The 19,293-nt window shown below is 42.9% G+C and overlaps 1 protein-coding gene across 4 annotated transcripts in view; it reads left to right on the top strand.

The window, feature by feature from the left end:
- Positions 1 to 19,293, top strand: part of STKLD1 (serine/threonine kinase like domain containing 1) — a 43,609-nt gene that overhangs the window by 13,493 nt on the left and 10,823 nt on the right. For all 4 annotated transcript variants that reach the window (XM_049895150.1, XM_049895148.1, XM_049895149.1 and 1 more), the window contains exons 9-10: positions 588 to 751; positions 1,843 to 1,973. In XM_049895150.1, coding sequence (XP_049751107.1) covers positions 588 to 751; positions 1,843 to 1,973 — 295 coding nt within the window. The remainder of the gene's footprint in view (positions 1 to 587; positions 752 to 1,842; positions 1,974 to 19,293) is intronic.

Here is a 19,293-nt window from a genome sequence, read left to right as displayed (position 1 = left end):
AGCTCCTCCTGGCCGGGAGGGGGTGCAGGGAGCTGGCCTCAGCCTGCTCCCTCTTGGGCCACCTTGGGGTGCTCTGCTCTACCCCCATCCGCTGTTGGGCCACCCCCCTAGAACTCCCCCAGAGCCTGGCACTAGAAACAGGTCTGCTGGGTTCTAGGGTATAGTAACTGCAGTGGTGGTTGTATTGAAACTTGGCTCTGCCTCCGTGAAGCCCCTCGCCGCTCACCTCTGAAGACCCACAGGGAAGCTAGGGTCCTTCACTCTTTGGGGGGCCGTGTGACATACTGGAAAGAACAAGGGCTCCATATTAGAGCGCTATGGGCCCCACCCCAACCTCCACTGAATGTGGCCTTGCGCAGGGTGCTCTACTGCCCCAAGCCTCAGTTTCACCTTCTGTTAAATGGGCTGGGTTTGGGATTAGAGAGCAGACCCTCAGCCCCCTCCCCCATGACCCTCCATCTCTCCCACACATGGTCTGGCCCACATGAGCCCACGGCTGCCTGTTCCCTTGATGGCTTCCTGCCCCCAGCACAGCCCTGCGCTGCAGTGAGGGCCCGGCACGGAGCCCTGTCCTCTGTCTCCGACAGAACACAGAAGCCATGCTTCTGCGGAAGTCTCTCCGCATGCTTCCAAACGGCCTGCAGGATGTGCTGAGGAAGATAGAGGACAGGAAGGTCCCCGACGCTGACACGCTGGCTTTCCTTCTGCCGAGGATGCTTCAAATCAACCCCGAGGAGCGCATCACAGTGAGGTGAGCTCAGTGCTTCCTTCCGCAGCTCCCGGCTTCGCGCATGCACACGCACGCACATGCAAACACACATACACATGTTCACGCACCCACCAGACACACACATGCGAATGTACACACACACACTCATGCATGCACACACATGCACACACATACGCACGCACTTGCACTCACACGAGTACACACCTGCGTGACACACGTGCATGCACATACGTATATGAACACTCATGCATACACACGTGTACACACATGCATGCACACACGATGCATTCACAGGTGTGCACACATACATGTGCACACCCATACATATGCACACATGATGCATTCACGGGTGTGCACACACCCACACACATGTGCACACCCACACACGCATGCACACATGATGCATTCACAGGTGTGCACACACCCACACACGTGCACACCCACACACATGCACACACGATGCATTCACAGGTGTGCACACACCCACACACATACACATGTGCACACCCACACACACATGCACACACGATGCATTCACAGGTGTGCACACACCCACACACACATACACATGTGCACACCTGCACATTCTCGCACACACACACAAGACCACTTGGTCCCTAACAGCCACAAAGCTTACTCACCCTGGATGGTGGGCTTTTCCCTTGTCGCCCTCACACCTGTGCAGCCCGGGCCATCTTGAAGGCACCTTTTTTGCACTTGGCAAGCAGGGCCGACCTTCTGCCAGTCTCAGGAGGCCAGGCTGAGAGTCTGTGACACTCTGAGGCCCCTGGGAAGCTCTTTCATTTTAATTTATTTTAAAATCAGAAGAAAAGGACATACAGTAAGGAATGCAGCCTGGCCTATATTGGTCTTTATAGCAACACAGTCATAAAATTTGCTTTTTTGTGTGTGTGAGGAGCGAGGAGCACGACTTCACAGCGGAGCTGCCGGGGTAGGATTGGTGGGCCACCAGCCACGGCACTGGCACTGTTCCAGGACCCTAGAGGAAGGGGCTGCCCCATGGCCCATGAGCCACAGAGCCTGAGGCCAAGGACCAGTGACGTGAGCGGTAGGAAGGCAGTGCCCCCTCGCCTGTCTCTGCCCACCTGCAGGGATGTGATCCACTTCGCCTTTGTGACCAAGGAGTTCAAGTCCTCAAGTGTGGCACTGACGCTGCACAGGCAGGTGGTGCCCTCGGTCATCGCTGACATGCTCTTAGGAAGCAACGTTGCAAGTGTCTTAGGTACTGGTGGGCCCTAGGAGGGGAGGGTGTGGGGCTGCTTGGTGTCAGCACCCACCATCTCAGCTCCAGAGGGGGTGTGCTGCCTGCAATGTGGCCCCTATGCATGGCTGTGCAGGGGTGGCTTCCAGGCTCCCCCCTCATCCCCAAGCACTGCTTTGCTTAGGAAGCTGGCCTGTTCAGACACCCTACATAGCTCCCAGTAACCTACATCTGGCCCCACCTACTTTCCATTCTTTTTGCTATGCAAGTCCTGTGTGTAGCTACAAGGGCCCACTCGCAGGCCCCATGGGCCCCTGGGACCTGCTTCCCTGCTTCCTTCTATACCTTGTGTACAGCAGCCCAGCTGCCCAGCGTCTTCCTCGTGCTGCAGGAGGGCTGGGCGCGGGGCGGGGCCAGCAGCAACCAGGTCCACCAGGCGCCGGGGCTCTGTGCAGTGTGACCGTGCAGGCCTCACTGAGGGGCTGCTGGCCACCTGGCGCAGCATTGGCTCATCACACACACCACAGGTACCTGGCACCCATCTCTACCATGAATGAGTCCTGTGCTGGGGCTTCCTTGAGGCTCCCAGCACGTGATAGCTATGTCCAAGGTCTTGAGTAAATGATGGGTCTAGAAACTACCTTCAAGTTCAAGGTTAGCTCCATGCCTCCCCCCCATCCCTTTAAGTCCCTGGTGGGACTGGGCTATTTGCTTCCTCCTCGGTCTTTGAGGCTCCCCCATGGGTTGCCTGTAACATGGGTCGGGTCGAGAGAGAGCTGTGGGGTGACTTACCAGTGCCCCCATCCTGTCCATTTCTTCTGCCCTGACTTCTCGGGAGGGGGCTGCAAGTGGGTTGGGAGGGGGAAGGGGCACCTATGAGACCACGCTGACTCATGGTCACAGGCTTTGGAGCCAGACAGACCTGGGTACTAGCTGAGCAGGTCACCCCTCTGAGCCCCAGCTTCCTTGTCTGTACAGTCAGGTCACAGGCTGCTGTGAGGACTCAGTAAGACAGCGCTTGGGCGTTGCTGTGCCCAGCACCGGGTGGGAGAGGCAGTGGGGGAGTTTCTGAATGAGCCACTGGAGAAAGAGCCTGTAACATGTAGTGGCCGAGACCACAGATCACTTCTAGAGCTGGAGTGGCAGTGGCAGGTGTGAATTTGTGGTGAACCAAAAGTAGAGAACCCTGCAGGGAACCTGGAGAAAGAGTGGCGGGAGCCTGAGGCCGGAGGCAGAGCTCCAGCCCCATGCTGCACGCCGCGTACGTAGGGCAGGCTCTGAGACTGGACTGGAGTTCAGTTTTGGAAGCATTGCTTTGCCTCCGTATCCTCATCTGTTAAGTGGGAATGATGCAATTCATTCATCTTTTGGTGCTCCAAAATTCATGTCCTTCCCACATGCAAAACGCATTGACCCCGTCACATCATCTCGAAAGTCTTAAATCAACTCCAAGTCCAAAATCTCACCTTCTGAATCATCGAAATCAAATATCAGTGAGACTTTAGGCGTATGCCAGCCTGGGGCAAAAGTCCCCTTTGTCTGTACACCTGTATCTAGGCTACGAATTACCTGTTTCCAAAAGACAATGGTGAAACAGGCACAAGGCAGATGTTTCCATTACAAATGGGAGAAATTGGAGGGGAAGAAGGGATAACAGGCACCAGGCAAGTCCAAAACCCAGCAGAACAAATTACATTAACTCACAAGGCTTGAAAATAATCCTCTATTCTCTGAGACCACCTGGGCAATGGCCCTGCCCTCCAGACTCTGGATGTTGGCCATGCTCTCTGGATTCTGGATGGAGGCCCCTCAGCCTTGGGCTTCAGCCCCACCTTCTAGGCCTCTGGAATGGCAATTCTGCTCCCTCGGCTTTAGACGTTCAGCCATTTTAGAAGGTAGCTTATGATCAAGAACCAGTGGTATTGAAGAAAGAAGTCCAAGCTGCACCGAAGGCATTGGCAAAAAACAAAGCTCCAGGAATTGAGAGAATACCAATTGAGATGTTTCAACAAATGGATGCAGTGCTGGAGGCACTCAGTCATCTATGCCAAGAGATTTGGAAGACAGCTACCTGGCCATCCGACTGGAAGAAATCCACACTTGCGCCCATTCCAGAGAAAGGAGGTCCAACAGAATGCAGAAACTGCAGAACAATATCATTAATATCACACACTAGTAAAATTTTGCTGAAGATCATTCAAAAGTGGTTGCAGCAGGGACATCGACAGGGAACTGCCAAAAATGCAAGCCAGATTCAGGAGAGGATGTGGAACAAGGGATATCATTGCTGATGTAAGATGGATGTTGGCTGAAAGGAGAGAATACCAGAAAAAGGTTTACCTGTTTTATTGACTATGCAAATTATGGATAACATTGCCAAGAGTGGGAATTCCAGAACACTTAATTGTGCTCATGAGTAACCTGTACTTAGACCAAGAGGCAGTCGTTCAAACAGAACAAGGGGATACTGCATGGTTTAAAGTCAGGAAAGGTGTGCATCAGGGTTGTATCCTTTCACTATACTTATTTAATCTGTATGCTGAGCAAGTAATCCGAGAAGCTGGACTACATGAAGAAGAACACAGGGATCAGGAGTAGAGGAAGACTCATTAACAACCTGCGATACGCATATGACACAACCTTGCTTGCTGGAAGCAAAGAGGACTTGAAGCACTTACTGATGAAGATAAAAAAAACAGCCTTCAGTATGGATTATACCTCAATATAAAGAAAACAAAAATCCTCACAACTGGACCAATAAGCAACATCATGATAAATGGAGAAAATACTGAAGTCATCGAGGATTTAATTTTACTCGGATCCACGATCAACACCCACGGAAGCAGCAGTCAAGAAATCAATGTACTGCATTGGGCAAATTTGCTGCAAAAGCCTCTTTAAAGTGTTAAAAAGTCACTTTGAGGACTAAGGTGTGCCTGATCCAAGCCATGGTATTTTCAGTGACCTCATAGGCATGTGAAAGCTGAACAATGAATAAGGAAGACTGAGGAGAATCGATGCCTTTGTTGGCAAAGAATATTGAATATACTATGGACTGCCAGAAGAACAAACAGATCTGTTTTAGAAGGAGTATGGCCAGAATGATCCTAGGAAGCAAGGATAGGAAGACTTTGCCTCACGTACTTTGGCCATGTTATCAAGAGGGACCAATCCCTGGAGAAGGACATCACGCTTGGTAAGGTAGAGGGTCAGCAAAAGAGAAGAAGACCCTCAATGAGATGGAGCCACACAGTGGCTGCAATAATGGGCTCAAGCATAGCAATGATTGTGAGGATGGCACAGGACTAGGCAGTGTTTTGTTCTTTTGTATATAGGGTTGCTATGAATCGAAACTGACTCAATGGCATCTAACAACAACATTCTACTGGACGATCTGAGTAGTGACCCCACCCTCTGGGCCCCAGCAGGCCCTGTTCTTTTGCCCCTTGGGCATGGCAGCCTCACTCCCTCAGCTTTGGATAGTAGCCCCATCCTCTGGGCACACCTGAAGGGCAGTCTCACACTCCAGAACCAAGTTGGTGAAGATCTGACCCTTTAAAACCTGGGAGGCTGTGGCTCCACCCTTTGAAGCCTAGGAGGTTGTGGCTCCACTCTTTGAACCTGAGTCAGCCTTGCTTCCCATGTTCCTTGAACAGTTCTGCTAATCTCCAAACTTCTCCAGGGATGGTCCTTTTCTTTTCTTGGAGGACAACAGATGTGGCTCCTTTGGCTTGTTTCTTGCCTATAGAATTCCAAAAGCCAAACAACTTTCTTTCCTTTTATCCTCTATCTGTTCTCTTCAGTCTAAGCTGATGGATTTTCTGCTGTGGTAGTTGGTTAGATCCACCAGTCACAGGCTTAATCACAGGCTTAATCTCTTTAACAAAAGATTGAGTAAACATATCCTTGGTGAAAATTCTAGAACACGTGCCCTGAGTTTGTTCAACAGAATTTTCCAAATCTTTAAGTTTTGTTTTCATTTTGCATAGTTCATTTTTAAATTCATCTCTTTCCTCTCACATTTTACTGTAAGAGGCAAAGAGAAACTACACGGCCTCTTTAAGATCTTACTTTGAAATCTCATCAGCCATATATCCAAGTTCATCACTTTTAAGCTCTGCCTTTCACCAAACATTTGAACAGAATTCAGACAAGTTCTTTGCCACTGCGTAAAAAGCATCATCCTTCCTCCACTGTCCAATGACATGTTCATCATTTTCTCTTCAAGCCTCTTTAGAAGCACATTTCATGTCCACACGTCCAGCAATAGTCTGCTGACGGCACAGCGTGCGTCCTCTAAGACAACAGAGACTTTCCCTATAGCTCTCCTTCCTTCCTTCCGAGCCCTCGCCAGAACTGCCTTTGATGTCCATAATTCTACCAACAGTCTCTTCAAGGGAATCTAGGTTTTATATATATATATATATATGTATATATATATGTATGTAAAGAATCCAAAGCCATTGCCATCAGGTCAATTCCGATTCATACTATTAGTTACCGTAAAACTCTTCCAGCCTCCACCCGTGACCCAATTCCAAAACCACTTCCACATTTTAGGTATTTGTTAGAGTAGCACCGCACTCTCCAGTATCAAATTCTTAGTTATCTAGTATTGTTATAACAGAAATACCACAAGTAGGTGGTGGTGCACAGTGAAGCTCTCAGACTCTGCTAAAGTAAAACAAGAAGATTTATTGAAAGCATGAGAAACATCCAAATGGGGAGATGTTAGTCCACACAGAGTGAAGACCGATGAATCCAAGGGGCAGCTGCTTTGCAGGGAGAGTTATAAGGTAGAATCAGGAACCTCCTAGCAAGACTCTGGACTTTCCTGGACTTTCCTGGGCTTGCCCAGGCTTCCCCTGGCTTGCCTAGATGCAACCACATTGTTGGTTCCACCCAGCCAGAGGCCCAAGTCATATGCATATGAATGGGAAGAAGTCAAAGTTACATCCTCAGGAATGCAGAATCAGGAGCTTATAACAAATGGAGTCAGGTCTGCTCCTAGACCAGCCACCCTAAATATGCCAGGCACCTCTATTTTGAAGCTCTTATTCATTCCCACTTTTTGATCAAGAATTTCTGAGAAAGTCTTTGATCACGTTATCAACTACCATTTTTGGGGAGAGTGTTTTCTTCTGCATGGACTTGGATTTATATTTCCCAGTAGGACAGCATTTTTAGAATATGTTTGAAGAAAGAAAACTTTATTTTGTTGCTTGCTTTCAGAGATTGTTATAGATGGCTGCTTCTTATAATAAGCCTTTAAGACCCCAAACGCTGTTTATAAATAGCCGGGCACCGTCCAAAATCTTCACCATCCCATAGCTGGAGCCTCTACTTTTGCAGTGTTAATCTTGGAATGACATATAGAGTGAGCTGCATTAAGGAATAACTTGGCTTTAAAATGGCTGGTTTAAGGAGTGAGATCAAGTCCATCTGAAATATGAGTACGTGATTCTCTTTATAGGTATTAAATTGGTGTTCTGAGTAATCAGACAACATTTGATTAGTAGACCAGTAAATAATACGGATTCAGTCCATGATCCAGCACCTTAAGATAACCAGCTAAAGATGTCAAGGACAGGTAAATCAGACATAGGGAGTACATGAAGCCAGGTTGCCTTTTGGCATACCCGCTCAAGGTCTTAAAGCAGGAAATGACACTGTAGGTAACCGGAGGAGCAGAAGAGTAGCAACAAGGAAAGAGATAAGGGCTAGGGCATCAGCAAGTGTTTATAACACAGGCCAATAATAACTCTGGTAAAATAATGGGGTGAATAGCAAAATAAAGGTTAAACAGACAATAAGTATTTCTCTTACTTGCATGAAAAAGAATAGTATGAGAACAAGGAATAATACTAACGGTGTATATAATATAGCAGCTAGCAGAAGGATAGCAATGTATATAAAAACAGAGAGCAAACAATCAGTAATCTGTATGGAAAATTCTTACCAGTCAATAAACCCAAGTTCCCAACATAAAGCAGCCTCAAAAGCAATAAGGATTTAAAGTCCATCGAGCTCAGGGGCTTGTAGTCTACAGAAAGAGTGAGAGGTCTTACTCTGCAACCTTGGGCGCATCTGCTTCTGCCCACTAGGGCGTTTCAGCTTCAATTTTAGGCTTCCAGATGATTGGCAAGTCCAGATGAGCGCTTTAGTTCTTTTAAGTTGTGACAAACATATCTAAGGTTTAACACCTTCCACAGTTTGGCTGCATACAGATGGGCGACGAGGGCAAGGTTCAGTCTATTCCAGTGGGATTCTAATGAGCCCTTTAACTGATGTCCCCTCCAATATACATTACTTTTGGGGTGAAATCAGGCAGGCCTGGAGAGTCTAGTTTCCATTTATCAAAGGTGCCTCTCACCTGTGAAAAATATTCTTTAGAATATTGGATTAAGGATTAACAGTACTTACTGTTTGACATTTTTGCAATGCCATCTAAAGTCCAGGCAGCTTAAGGCATGAGACCTCCTGGATGACCAAAAGCAGAAGAAAAACACTCAGTTAAGAGTTGCAAAAGATACATGATTAGCAAGACAATACAGGATGGACCCTGCCTGTTGGAGGTCTTTGGTCCATCTATTTAAAACATACTAAGTGTTCTTCCTGAGGGTAAGTTGCCCCTCCCTAGTTTACTCACCAACAGCCATGACAGAAGTAGAGTCTAAGACAAAATGGAGTTTGACCTTGTGTTAGCCATTTTAGTTAGGCCAAGGGCCTCAGTTTTCGGGTGCCCTCACACATTCCTTTCTTCTGATCATGAATTTTCATACAAATTCTTTGATCCATATTTTAAGTGTGTCTTCTTCCACTCAGATACCCTGCTTCTGTGATTTTAAATTAGGGTGAGTACAGAGAAAGGCCACATTAGAGGAATTACTTGGTTTCCCAAAAAGCTGACTCAAGGTGTGAAGTTGATCTCTGAGAACCTGGTTTCTTCAAGTACATAATTTTCTGCATAGAAGGGATGGGGTGGGGTGGGGGTGATGAAAATTTGATTACAAATGTTGTTGTTGTTGTTAAGTGTTGTCGAGTTGGTTCTGACTCATAGAGACCCTATGCACAACAGAACGAAACACTGCCCGGTCCTGAGCCATCCTTACAATCGTTCTTATGCTTGAGCTCATTGTTGCAGCCACTGTGTCAGTCCACCTTGTTGAGGGTCTTCCTCTTTTCCATTGACTCTGTACTTTGCCAAGCATGATGTCCTTCTCCAGGGACTGATCCCTCCTGACAACGTGTCCAAAGTATGTAACACGCAGCCTCGCCATCCTTGCCTCTAAGGAGCATTCTGGTTGTACTTTTTCCAAGACAGATCTGTTCATTCTTTTGGCAGTCCATGGTATATTCAATGTTCTTTGCCAACATCATAGTTCAAAGTCGTCAGTTCTTCTTCGGCCTTCTTTATTCATTGTCCATCTTTCACATGCATACGATGCTATTGAAAATACCATGGCTTGGGTCAGGCACACCTTAGTCTTCAAGGTGACATCTTTGCTCTTCAACACTTTAAAGAGGCCCTTTGCAGCACATTTACCCAATGCAATGCGTCTATTGATTTCTTGACTGCTGCTTCCATGGCTGTTGATTGTGGATCCAAGTAAAATGAAATCCTTGACAACGTCAATCTTTTCCCCGTTTATCATGATGTTGCTTATTGGTCCATTTGTGAGGATTTTTTTTTTTTTTTATGTTGAGGTGCAATCCATACTGAAGGCTGTGGTCTTTGATCTTCATTAGTAAGTACTTCAAGTCCTCTTCACTTTCAGCAAACAAGGTTGTGTCATCTGCATAATGCAGGTTGTTAATGAGTCTTCCTCCAATCCTGATGCCCCGTTCTCCTTCATATAGTCCAGCTTCTCGGATTATTTGCTCAGCATACAGGTTGAATAGGTATGGTGAAAGGATACAACCCTGACTCACAGCTTTCCTGACTTTAAACCAATCAGTATCCCCTTGTTCTATCCGAACAACTGCCTCTTGATCTAAGTAAAGGTTCCTCATGAGCACAATTAAGCATTCTGGAATTCCCATTCTTTGTAATGTTATCCATAATTTGTTATGATCCACACAGTCAAATGCCTTGGCATAGTCAAAAAATTAAACATCCTTCTGGTATTCTCTGCTTTTGGCCAGGACCCATCTGACATCAGCAATGATATCCCTGGTTCCATGTCCTCTTCTGAAACCAGCCTGAATTTCTGGCAGTTCCCTGTCAATATACTGCTGCAGCCATTTTTGAATGATCTTCAGCAAAATTTTGCTTACGTGTGATATTAATGATATTGTTCTATAATTTCCACATTTGGTTGAATCACCTTTCTTGGGAATAGGCATAAATATGGATCTCTTCCAGTCAGTTGGCCGGGAAGCTGTCTTCCATATTTCTTGGCATAGACGAGTGAGCACCTCCAGTGCTGCATCTGTTTTGTTGAAACATCTCAATTGATAATTCCATCAATTCCTGGAGCCTTGTTTTTCACCAATGCCTTCAAAGCAGCTTGGACTTCCTCCTTCAGTACCATCAGTTCCTGATCATATGCCACCTCTTGAAATGGTTGAACATCGACTAATCCTTTTTGGTATAATGACTCTATGTATTCTTTCCATCTTCTTTTGATGCCTCCTGCGTCGTTTAATATTTTCCCCGTAGAATCCTTCACTATTGCAACTTGAGGCTTGAATTTTTTCTTCAAGTCTTTCAGCTTGAGAAACGCCGAGTGTGTTCTTCCCTTTTGGTTTTCCATCTCCAGCTCTTTGCGCATGTCATTATAATACTTACTTTGTCTTCTCGAGCTGCCTTTTGAAATCTTCTGTTCAGTTCATTTACTTCATCAATTCTTCCTTTTGCTTTAGCTGCTCGACACTCACTCAAGAGCAAGTTTCAAAGTCTCTGACATCCATCTTGGTCTTTTCTTCCTTACCTGTCTTTTCAATGACCTCTTGCTTTCTTCATGTATGATGTCCTTGATGTCATTCCACAACTCACCTGGTCTTTGGTCACTAGTGTTCAATGTGTCAAATCTGTTCTTCAGATGGTCTCTAAATTCAGGTGGGATGTACTTAAGGTCATATTTTGGCTCTCATAGACTTGCTCTGATTTTCTTCAGTTTACAAACATTAGAGGGGCATTTTGTACATTGTCTTAAGATCAATTAAAATAATTACTGATTTACCCTAAACATAGCTCCCAGTCTGATCTTTGGAGTCTGTTTCCTGAAACAGACTGAATTCTTTAAAAAAGCACAACATCCAGAGCAAAATGGTCTTACTGTTTTATCTGGACAATTGTTTGACTCAAAAGTGGCATTTAGGCACCAGATTTTCAAAGATTCAAGGTTCAGAAGGACACCTAAGAGCAATGGTCTGTGTGGGTTACCCCAATTTCCATGAAAACCAGAAACATGGACAGCAAACTAGGAGGTAGAACAAAAATATTAACAACAACATTAGGCCAATTGTTTGAAATAACCCATGAAATCATGAACCTAAGTTCTTTGTTTCAAGGAAAATAGTCCCATGAGATGTTTGTTTATACATAACTAGCATCAGTCATGGCTTTTTATGTGCCTTAGCAGCAAAGACATTCTGCAAAACTTCAGGTGGTGTAGTAATATAAACACAGCAACATTCGTCTCTTAAGGCACAAAACTGTTCCTCAGGAGACTGAGCAGGAAACCTGAATGCCATTCTATTTTGTAAAATCATAGCTCGAACTTCAGACACTTCTCTAGTTATGGTCTTTATGACTTTGCTAAATTTACCAATCCAAAAAAAAAAAACCCACTGCCATCGAGTCGATTCCGACTCATAGCGACCCTATAGGACAGAGTAGAACAGCCCCATAAAATTTCCAAGGAGTGTCTGCTGGATTTGAACTGCCGACCTCGTGGTTAGCAGCTGTAGCACTTAACCACTAAACCACCAGGGTTTCCACGTTTACCAATAGGAACTTCTAATTCGAGTGTTATAATATCAACTCTTTCATTAGATAATTTAGGAGAAAGGAGGAAAATGTTTTCTTATATCCCAAAGGTAGGACCTTAAAACATCAGCAATATTCCCACACAAAATCCATAGTAATCCTGTAGTCCATTCAGTCCTATGTAGTTAATTTCTGTTCCTTGTGATTCTGGATCAGCCACAGTCTGTGAACCTAACAGCTTCTATGTAAGAGTTCTGGATATCTTGATTCAGTCTAGTGGTATCCACATTCAAAATATCACAGTCATTTTCACAAGTCCGGTGTAGTCCATCTTTTTTGTTGAGATATTTTGGTCGAATGTTTTCAGCAAATCAGCAATATTAGAACTTATCTGCAGATGACAAAATCTAATATGGCCGTGATTAATTTATAAAATAATACTCTTAAAAGTGAAAGACCTGATAGAAATTAATCACAAAAGTAATGAAAAGCCAAATAAAGTCAGTTAAAAAAAAAACTTTAGACAAAAATATCTATAAATATAATGATTAACCTTATTTTCAAAGAGCTTCAGATACAATAGATAATAATCTTGAGACATAATGTCAGATAGTCAGGATATACCAATAATATACCAAGATTCTCAAGTCTCTAAGTATCTGAATAGTAAAAAAAACTCCCTGGGTAAGTGATGTGAACTCTCCAGTTAAAACATTGGCTTTGATGATGTTAGATTGAAAGGAAGCAAAGTTCTGACCAAGTTGGCAATTAAAAAATAATAAAGTTATGACATAATATTATGCATTTGTTGTAAAATATTAGGCAAAAACATAAGAGAAAACACTAGCATATAAATTTTAACTCCAAGAAAAGCAGATCTTTCTCTTGATTTTGACATCATAGTGCATGTAATTTATAACATGTTAAATAAACCTTTAGCACTTTTCTTTTATAAAGTGCAACTTTTTTTGTGTGTGGCTTTCTATGGAAAGTTGTCAGGAGTTTATTATAGTTTATTATAGGAAACAATACTTGAAGATCTTAAAGGTAAAAGCTTTATTTCAAAGCCATGCGGCCTGATTTTTGATCCAGGAATTTATTCTAATGAGATATTGAAGCCTTGCCTTTGAGGCAGATTGCACAAAGAATATGTTAACCCTTCAACCCAGTAATCAAAGAGAAGTTTGTTATTTTAACAGTGAGAAGTCTAATTTTTGTTTTATCTGTTATTTAACATTAAAGCTCCTAAAAATCTCATAAATTAACCTATTAAATTTTAGCCAAAAAGATAAAATTTTGACCATATCAAATTCCTTTTTAATAAATCTTTTTAGTATTGTTTTTGTTGCATATTTCTTCTAGCATGGCCCTTTAAATGGAAAAAATGAGCACACTCATTAGTGGACCCAAATGTATATCTGTATCCTTTCTCTGTGGCAAATAAAGCAAAAGTACAAGTTACGATGAATATTTATTAATTCAGTTTAATATCCTGTATACCATAAAATATAATCAGTGTTGGAATAAAATTTGTTTTCATTTAAACTTCTACCATTTTCTGTATTTTCCCAAATCCAACTTTAGCTCTTTAAGTTTTTAGCAACTTCTTAGACAATCACAACGTCTCTGTTCAGCCTGACCAATTCATCAATATGGATATAACCTTACATCTCTGGTTAGAGATGGAAAGAAACATTTCCCCAGGCTATTTAGGTGTGTCTCATTGTGATTGCTCTCTGTTGACTTTTTAGAGTTCCCCGGTAACAGAACTTGTTCACAGTTCTTTTGGAGCCCTGGTGGCTCAGTCGTTAAGAGCTTGTCTAAAAACCAAAAGGTTGGCAGTTCAAATCCACCAGAAGCTCCTTGGAAGCCATATGGGGCAGTTCTACTCTGTTGCATAAGGTCACTATGAGTTGGAGTTGACTAGACAGCAAGGGGTACAGTTCTTTTATGATGGGTATCCGTCTAATTTCTGATAACTACAGTAAGACATCATTTTCTTTTGTCTTAAAAAGGTCCTTATCTAGTTGGGAGGGGTCCCTCAAAAGCTTTCCTGAAGCCACGTGGCCTCAGAGGCTGGGGTCAGGGGAGGCCTGATTCTGCTCCAACCTCCCTCTCTTTTGACTCATGGTAGAGATAAGATTGGGTCATTCCAGTTCATTTGTATATGTTAAAGTTGACCTAGGCATTTTGAAAAAATTTAAGGCTTGAGTTGCAATGTTGAAGGATTCTACGGGGAAAATATTAAATGACACAGGAAGCATCAGAAGAAGGTAGAAGGAATACACAGAGTCACTGCATGAAAAAGAATTGGTTGGCTTTCAACCATTTCAGGAGGTAGCATATGATCAAGAACCGATGATACTGAAGGAAGAAGCCCAAGCTACACCGAAGGCATTGGAGAAAAACAAGGTTCTGGAAATTGATGGAATACTAACTGAGATGTTTCAGCAAATGGATGCAGCCCTGGAAGCGCGCAGTTGTCTATGCCACGAAATTTGGAAGACAGTTACCTGTCGAACTGACTGGAAAAGAGATCCATATTTGTACGCACTCCAAAGGAGATCCAACAGAATGCAGAAATTATCAAACAATGTCATTAATATCACACACAAGTAAAACTTTGCTGAAGATCATTTAAAAGTGGTTACAGCAGAATATTGACAGGAAACTGCCAAAAATGCAAGCCAAATTCAGAAGAGGATGTGGAATGAGGGGTATTATTGCTGATGTCGAATGGATCATGGGTGAAAGCAGAGAATACCAGAAAGATGTTTACATGTGTTTATTGACTATGCAAAGGCATTCGATGGTGTGGATTATAACAAATTATGGATAACATTGCGAAGAATGGGAATTCCAGAACATTTAATTTTGCTTATGAGGAACCTGTACTTAGACCAAGAGACAGTCATTCTAACAGAGTAAGGGGATACTGCATGGTTTAAATTCATGAGAGGTGTGCGTCAGGGTTGTACCCTTTCACCGTACTTATTCAAACTGTATGCTGAGCAGGTAATCCGAGAAGATGGATTATATGTAGAAGGATGCTGCATCAGGACTGCAGGAAGACCGACAATCTGCGATATTAAGTTGACACAACCTTGCTTGCTAAAAGTGAAGAGAACTTGAAGCACTTACTGATGAAGATCAAAATACAGCCTTCAATATGGATTACTCCTCAACATAAAGAAAACACAGATCCTCACAACTGGATCAATAAGCAGCATCATGATAAATGGAGAAAAGATTGAAGTTGTCAAGAATTTAATTTTACTTGGATCCACAATCAACACTCATGGAAGCAACAGTCAAGAAATTCAAACGACATATTACGTTGGACAAGTCTGCTGCAAAAGATCTCTTTAAAGTGTTAGAAAGCAAAGATTTCACTTTAAGGACTGAAGTGCACCTGGCCCAAGCCATGGTGTTTTCAATTGCCTCATATGCGTGTGAAAGCTGGACAGTGAATTAGGAAGACTGAAGAATTGATGCCTTTGAATTATGGTGTTTGTGAAGAATATTGAATATACCATGGACTGCTAAAAGAACGAACAAATCTGTCTTGAAGAAGTACAGCCAGAATGCTCCTTAGAAGCAAAGATGGCTAGACTTTGTTTCACGTATTTTGTCCATGTTATCAGGAGGGACCAGTCCCGGGAGGACATCATGCTTGGTAAAGTAGAGGGTCAGCAAAAGACTGGAAAGCCTCCGCAAGATGGATTGACACGGTAGCTGGAACAATGGGCTCAAATATAGCAATGATTGTGAGGATGGCATTGGACCAGGCATTGTTTTGTTCTGTTGTCCATAGAGTCGTTATGAGTCAGTATAGACTTGATGGCACCTAACAACAAGGCATTTTGAAAGGCAAAAGATAACTAATTTCTTTCCCTTTTATTATTCTTTTCATAAGCAGTTTTCCCTTCTTATCACAACCTTGGATCTACCCAGTAAATACCAAAGGTCTTTAACAATTTTGTAATTGAATCCATCAGTTCTTGGCTAGCCATTTTTTTCCCCCTCCAGGCTTGTTATATGCCTCACTTTTCCCATTTGGAACTGCTAGTTTTACTTTAAGACAAAATTACCCCTTTTCCTTAAATAAAACACATTACATAATATCTAGCTTAAGTTATTTAAAAAGATTTTGTTTTCAAGGTTGACATAAACATAAAAACCTTTGTCAGAACTAATTCATTTTCATTAATTCCTGGGAATATTAGGACTATTTTATTTATATAAGTTCCTATTTATCATTAAACCAATCAGAGTAAGTTCTTTGAATAAATATTATAATCTAATTTTAATAATACCATCCGGAGGTAGGAGATTATTACTTTTTCATAACCCTATCTTTTTCATGCTTTATAGGATCCTTTAGAAAAGAAATTTCTTAAGAATACTTTGTCCCTTTTTAAGGTTGTGTTATACCAATCAAAATAAACAACCTATTCTTTCAGTATATTTTTTAAATAGACCAATTTATACCAAAGTTTCTCCAAGTAGTTACTAAAAGTTCAAATCATAAGATGGATGCAAAAAGCAGTTTTTCTTGGAAGATCTAAAAATGGAGATCTTCATAAAAAATGGTAATTGCCAGTGATGGCCTCTAACCTGATACAATACAGAAACTCAGACACTACTCTTTAGACTAGAGGCAAACTCTCCGAATAAAATGAGACAGAAAACCACATAGCTGAAAGACCAGGATTATACAATACCATGTAACATAAACAAACCAGTTTTCTGAAAATATATATGACAATTCTTTGGTAGTATAGACCCAATTCAACAGAAAAACAGGTACTAGGTATTCCCAGCAGCATCAGCAAAGGCTGCTCCCAGCAAATGCAGAGCAGAAGCTCAGTAAGGGGTAGTGATGTCTGGAGGGAGGTAGAGTAACAGCATCTGGGGCAGAGGAACTGAATAGGCATCATGGAGCGCTGATAAACCCTGTAGTGTTTGCCAATTTCCATGGTGTAAATGTGCTCCTCCTGATAACATGTCCAAAGTCCTCCCCATCCTTGCTTCCAAGGAGCATTCTGGCTGTACTTCTTCCAAGACAGATTTGTTCGTTCTTCTGGCAGTCCATCATATATTCAGTATTCTTTGCCAACACCATAATTCAAATGCATCAATTCTTCTTTGATCGTCCTTATTCATTGTCCAGCCTTTTCATTCATTAGGAGGGAGCAGTCCCTGGAGGACATCATGCTTAGTAGAGGGTCAGTGAAAAAGAGGAAGACCTTCAACGAGATGGATTGACACGATGGCTGCAACAATGGGCTCAAACATAAAGATTGTGAGGATGGCACATGACCCGGCAGTATTTTGTTCTGTTGTGCATAGCATTGCCATGAGTCAGAACCTATTCAATGGCACCTAACAACAACAACAGATACGCCCACCGTGGCTGAGCACAATCCACCAAAGTGACATCACAGAACGAGTTGGGAAGAGATGAGTATGACTTAGAGGCCACTTGAGTATGTGAGGTCATTACCTCCTAGGATGGTGGAAGAAAGGCCTGGTGATGGGGCTCTCGAGGTTTGGAGGGACAGTGCAGGCTCCTGACACAAAATAATCACCTAATTGTCCTGGCTAGAACCTTCAGTCCCCCACGTGTCTGTCAGATTGTTGTACTGTGGGGCCTTGTGTGTTGCTGTGATGCTGGAAGCTATGCCGCCAGTATTCAGATACCAGCAGGGACACCCATGGAGGACAGGTTTCAGCTGAGCTTCCAGACTAAGACAGACTAGGAAGAAGGACCTGGCAGTCTACTTCTGAAAAGCATTAGCCAGTGAAAACCTTATGAACAGCAGCAGAACATTGTCTGATACAGTGCTGGAAGATGAGCCCCTCAGGTTGGACGGCACTCAGAAGATGACTGGGGAAGAGCTGCCTCCTCAAAGTAGAGTCGACCTTAATAACGTGGTTGGAGTAAAGCTTTCAGGACCTTCATTTGCTGATGTGGTACCGTTCAAAATGAGAAGAAGCAGCTGCAAATATCCTTTAATAATTGGAACCTGGAATGTACAAAGTATAAATCTAGGAAAATTGGAAATCATCAAAAATGAAATGGAACGCATAAACATCGATATCCTAGGCATTAGTTTAGTGAACTGAAATGGACTGGTATTGGCCATTTTGAATCTGACAATCATGTGGTCTACTATGCTGGGAATGACAACTTGAAGAGGAATGGTGTTGCATTCATTGTCAAAAAGAGCATTTCAAGATCTATCCTGAAGTACAACACTGTCAGTGATAGGATAATATCCATATGCCTACAAGGAAGACCAGTTAATATGACTGTTATTCAAATTTACGCACCAACCACTAGGGCCAAAGATGAAGAAATATAAGATTTTTATCAGCTCCTGCAGTCTGCAATTGATCGAACTTGCAATCAAGATGCATTGATAATCACTGGTGATTAGAAGGCAAAAGTTGGAAACAAAGAAGAAGGATCAGTAGTTGGAAAATATGGCCTTGGTGATAGAAACAATGCCAGAGATCGAATGATAGAATTTTGCAAGACCAACAACTTCTTCATCGCAAATACCTTCTTTCACCAACATAAACGGCGACTATACACAGGGACCTCGCCAGATGGAACACACAGAAATCAAACTGACTACATCTGTGGAGACAATGGAAAAGCTCAATATCATCAGTCAGAACAAGGCCAGGGGCCGACTGTGGAACAGACCATCAATTTTTCATATGCAAGTTCAAGCTGAAACTGAAGAAAATCAGAGCAAGTCCACGAGAGCCAAAATATGACCTCGAGCATATCCCACCTGAAGTTAGAGACCATCTGAAAAATAGATTTGATGCATTGAACGCTAGTGACCGAAGACTAGATGAGTTGTGGAATGACATCAAGGACATCATCCATGAAAAAAGTGAGAGGTCATTGAAAAGACAGGAAAGAAAGAAAAGACCAAGATGGATGTCAGAGGAGACTCTGAAACTTGCTCTTGAGAGTCAAGCAGCTAAAGCAAAAGAAGAATTGATGAAGTAAAATAACTGAACAGAAGATTTCAAAGGGAGGCTCGAGAAGACAAAGTATTATAATAACATGTGCAAAGAGCTGGAGACAAAAAACCAAAAGGGAAGAGGGACACGCTTGGTGTTTCTCAAGCTGAAAGAACTGAAGAAAGTATTCAAGGCTTGAATTGCAGTGGTGAAGGATTCTTTTCTTTAAAGTACTGAAAAGCAAAGGTGTCACCTTGAAGACTAAGGTGCGCCTGACTCAAGCCATGGTATTTTCAACCACATCAAATGCATGTGAAAGCTGGACAGTGTATAAGGAAAACTGAAGAAGAATTGACGCCTTCAGGTTGTGGTGTTGGTGAAGGATATTGGATATACCATGGTCTGCTGAAAGAATGAACAAAT

Source organism: Elephas maximus, chromosome 9 (assembly GCF_024166365.1).
Source record: "Elephas maximus indicus isolate mEleMax1 chromosome 9, mEleMax1 primary haplotype, whole genome shotgun sequence".
In the NCBI taxonomy this organism is placed as follows: Eukaryota; Metazoa; Chordata; class Mammalia; order Proboscidea; family Elephantidae; genus Elephas; species Elephas maximus.
This window is presented reverse-complemented; position numbering and strand designations above follow the sequence as displayed.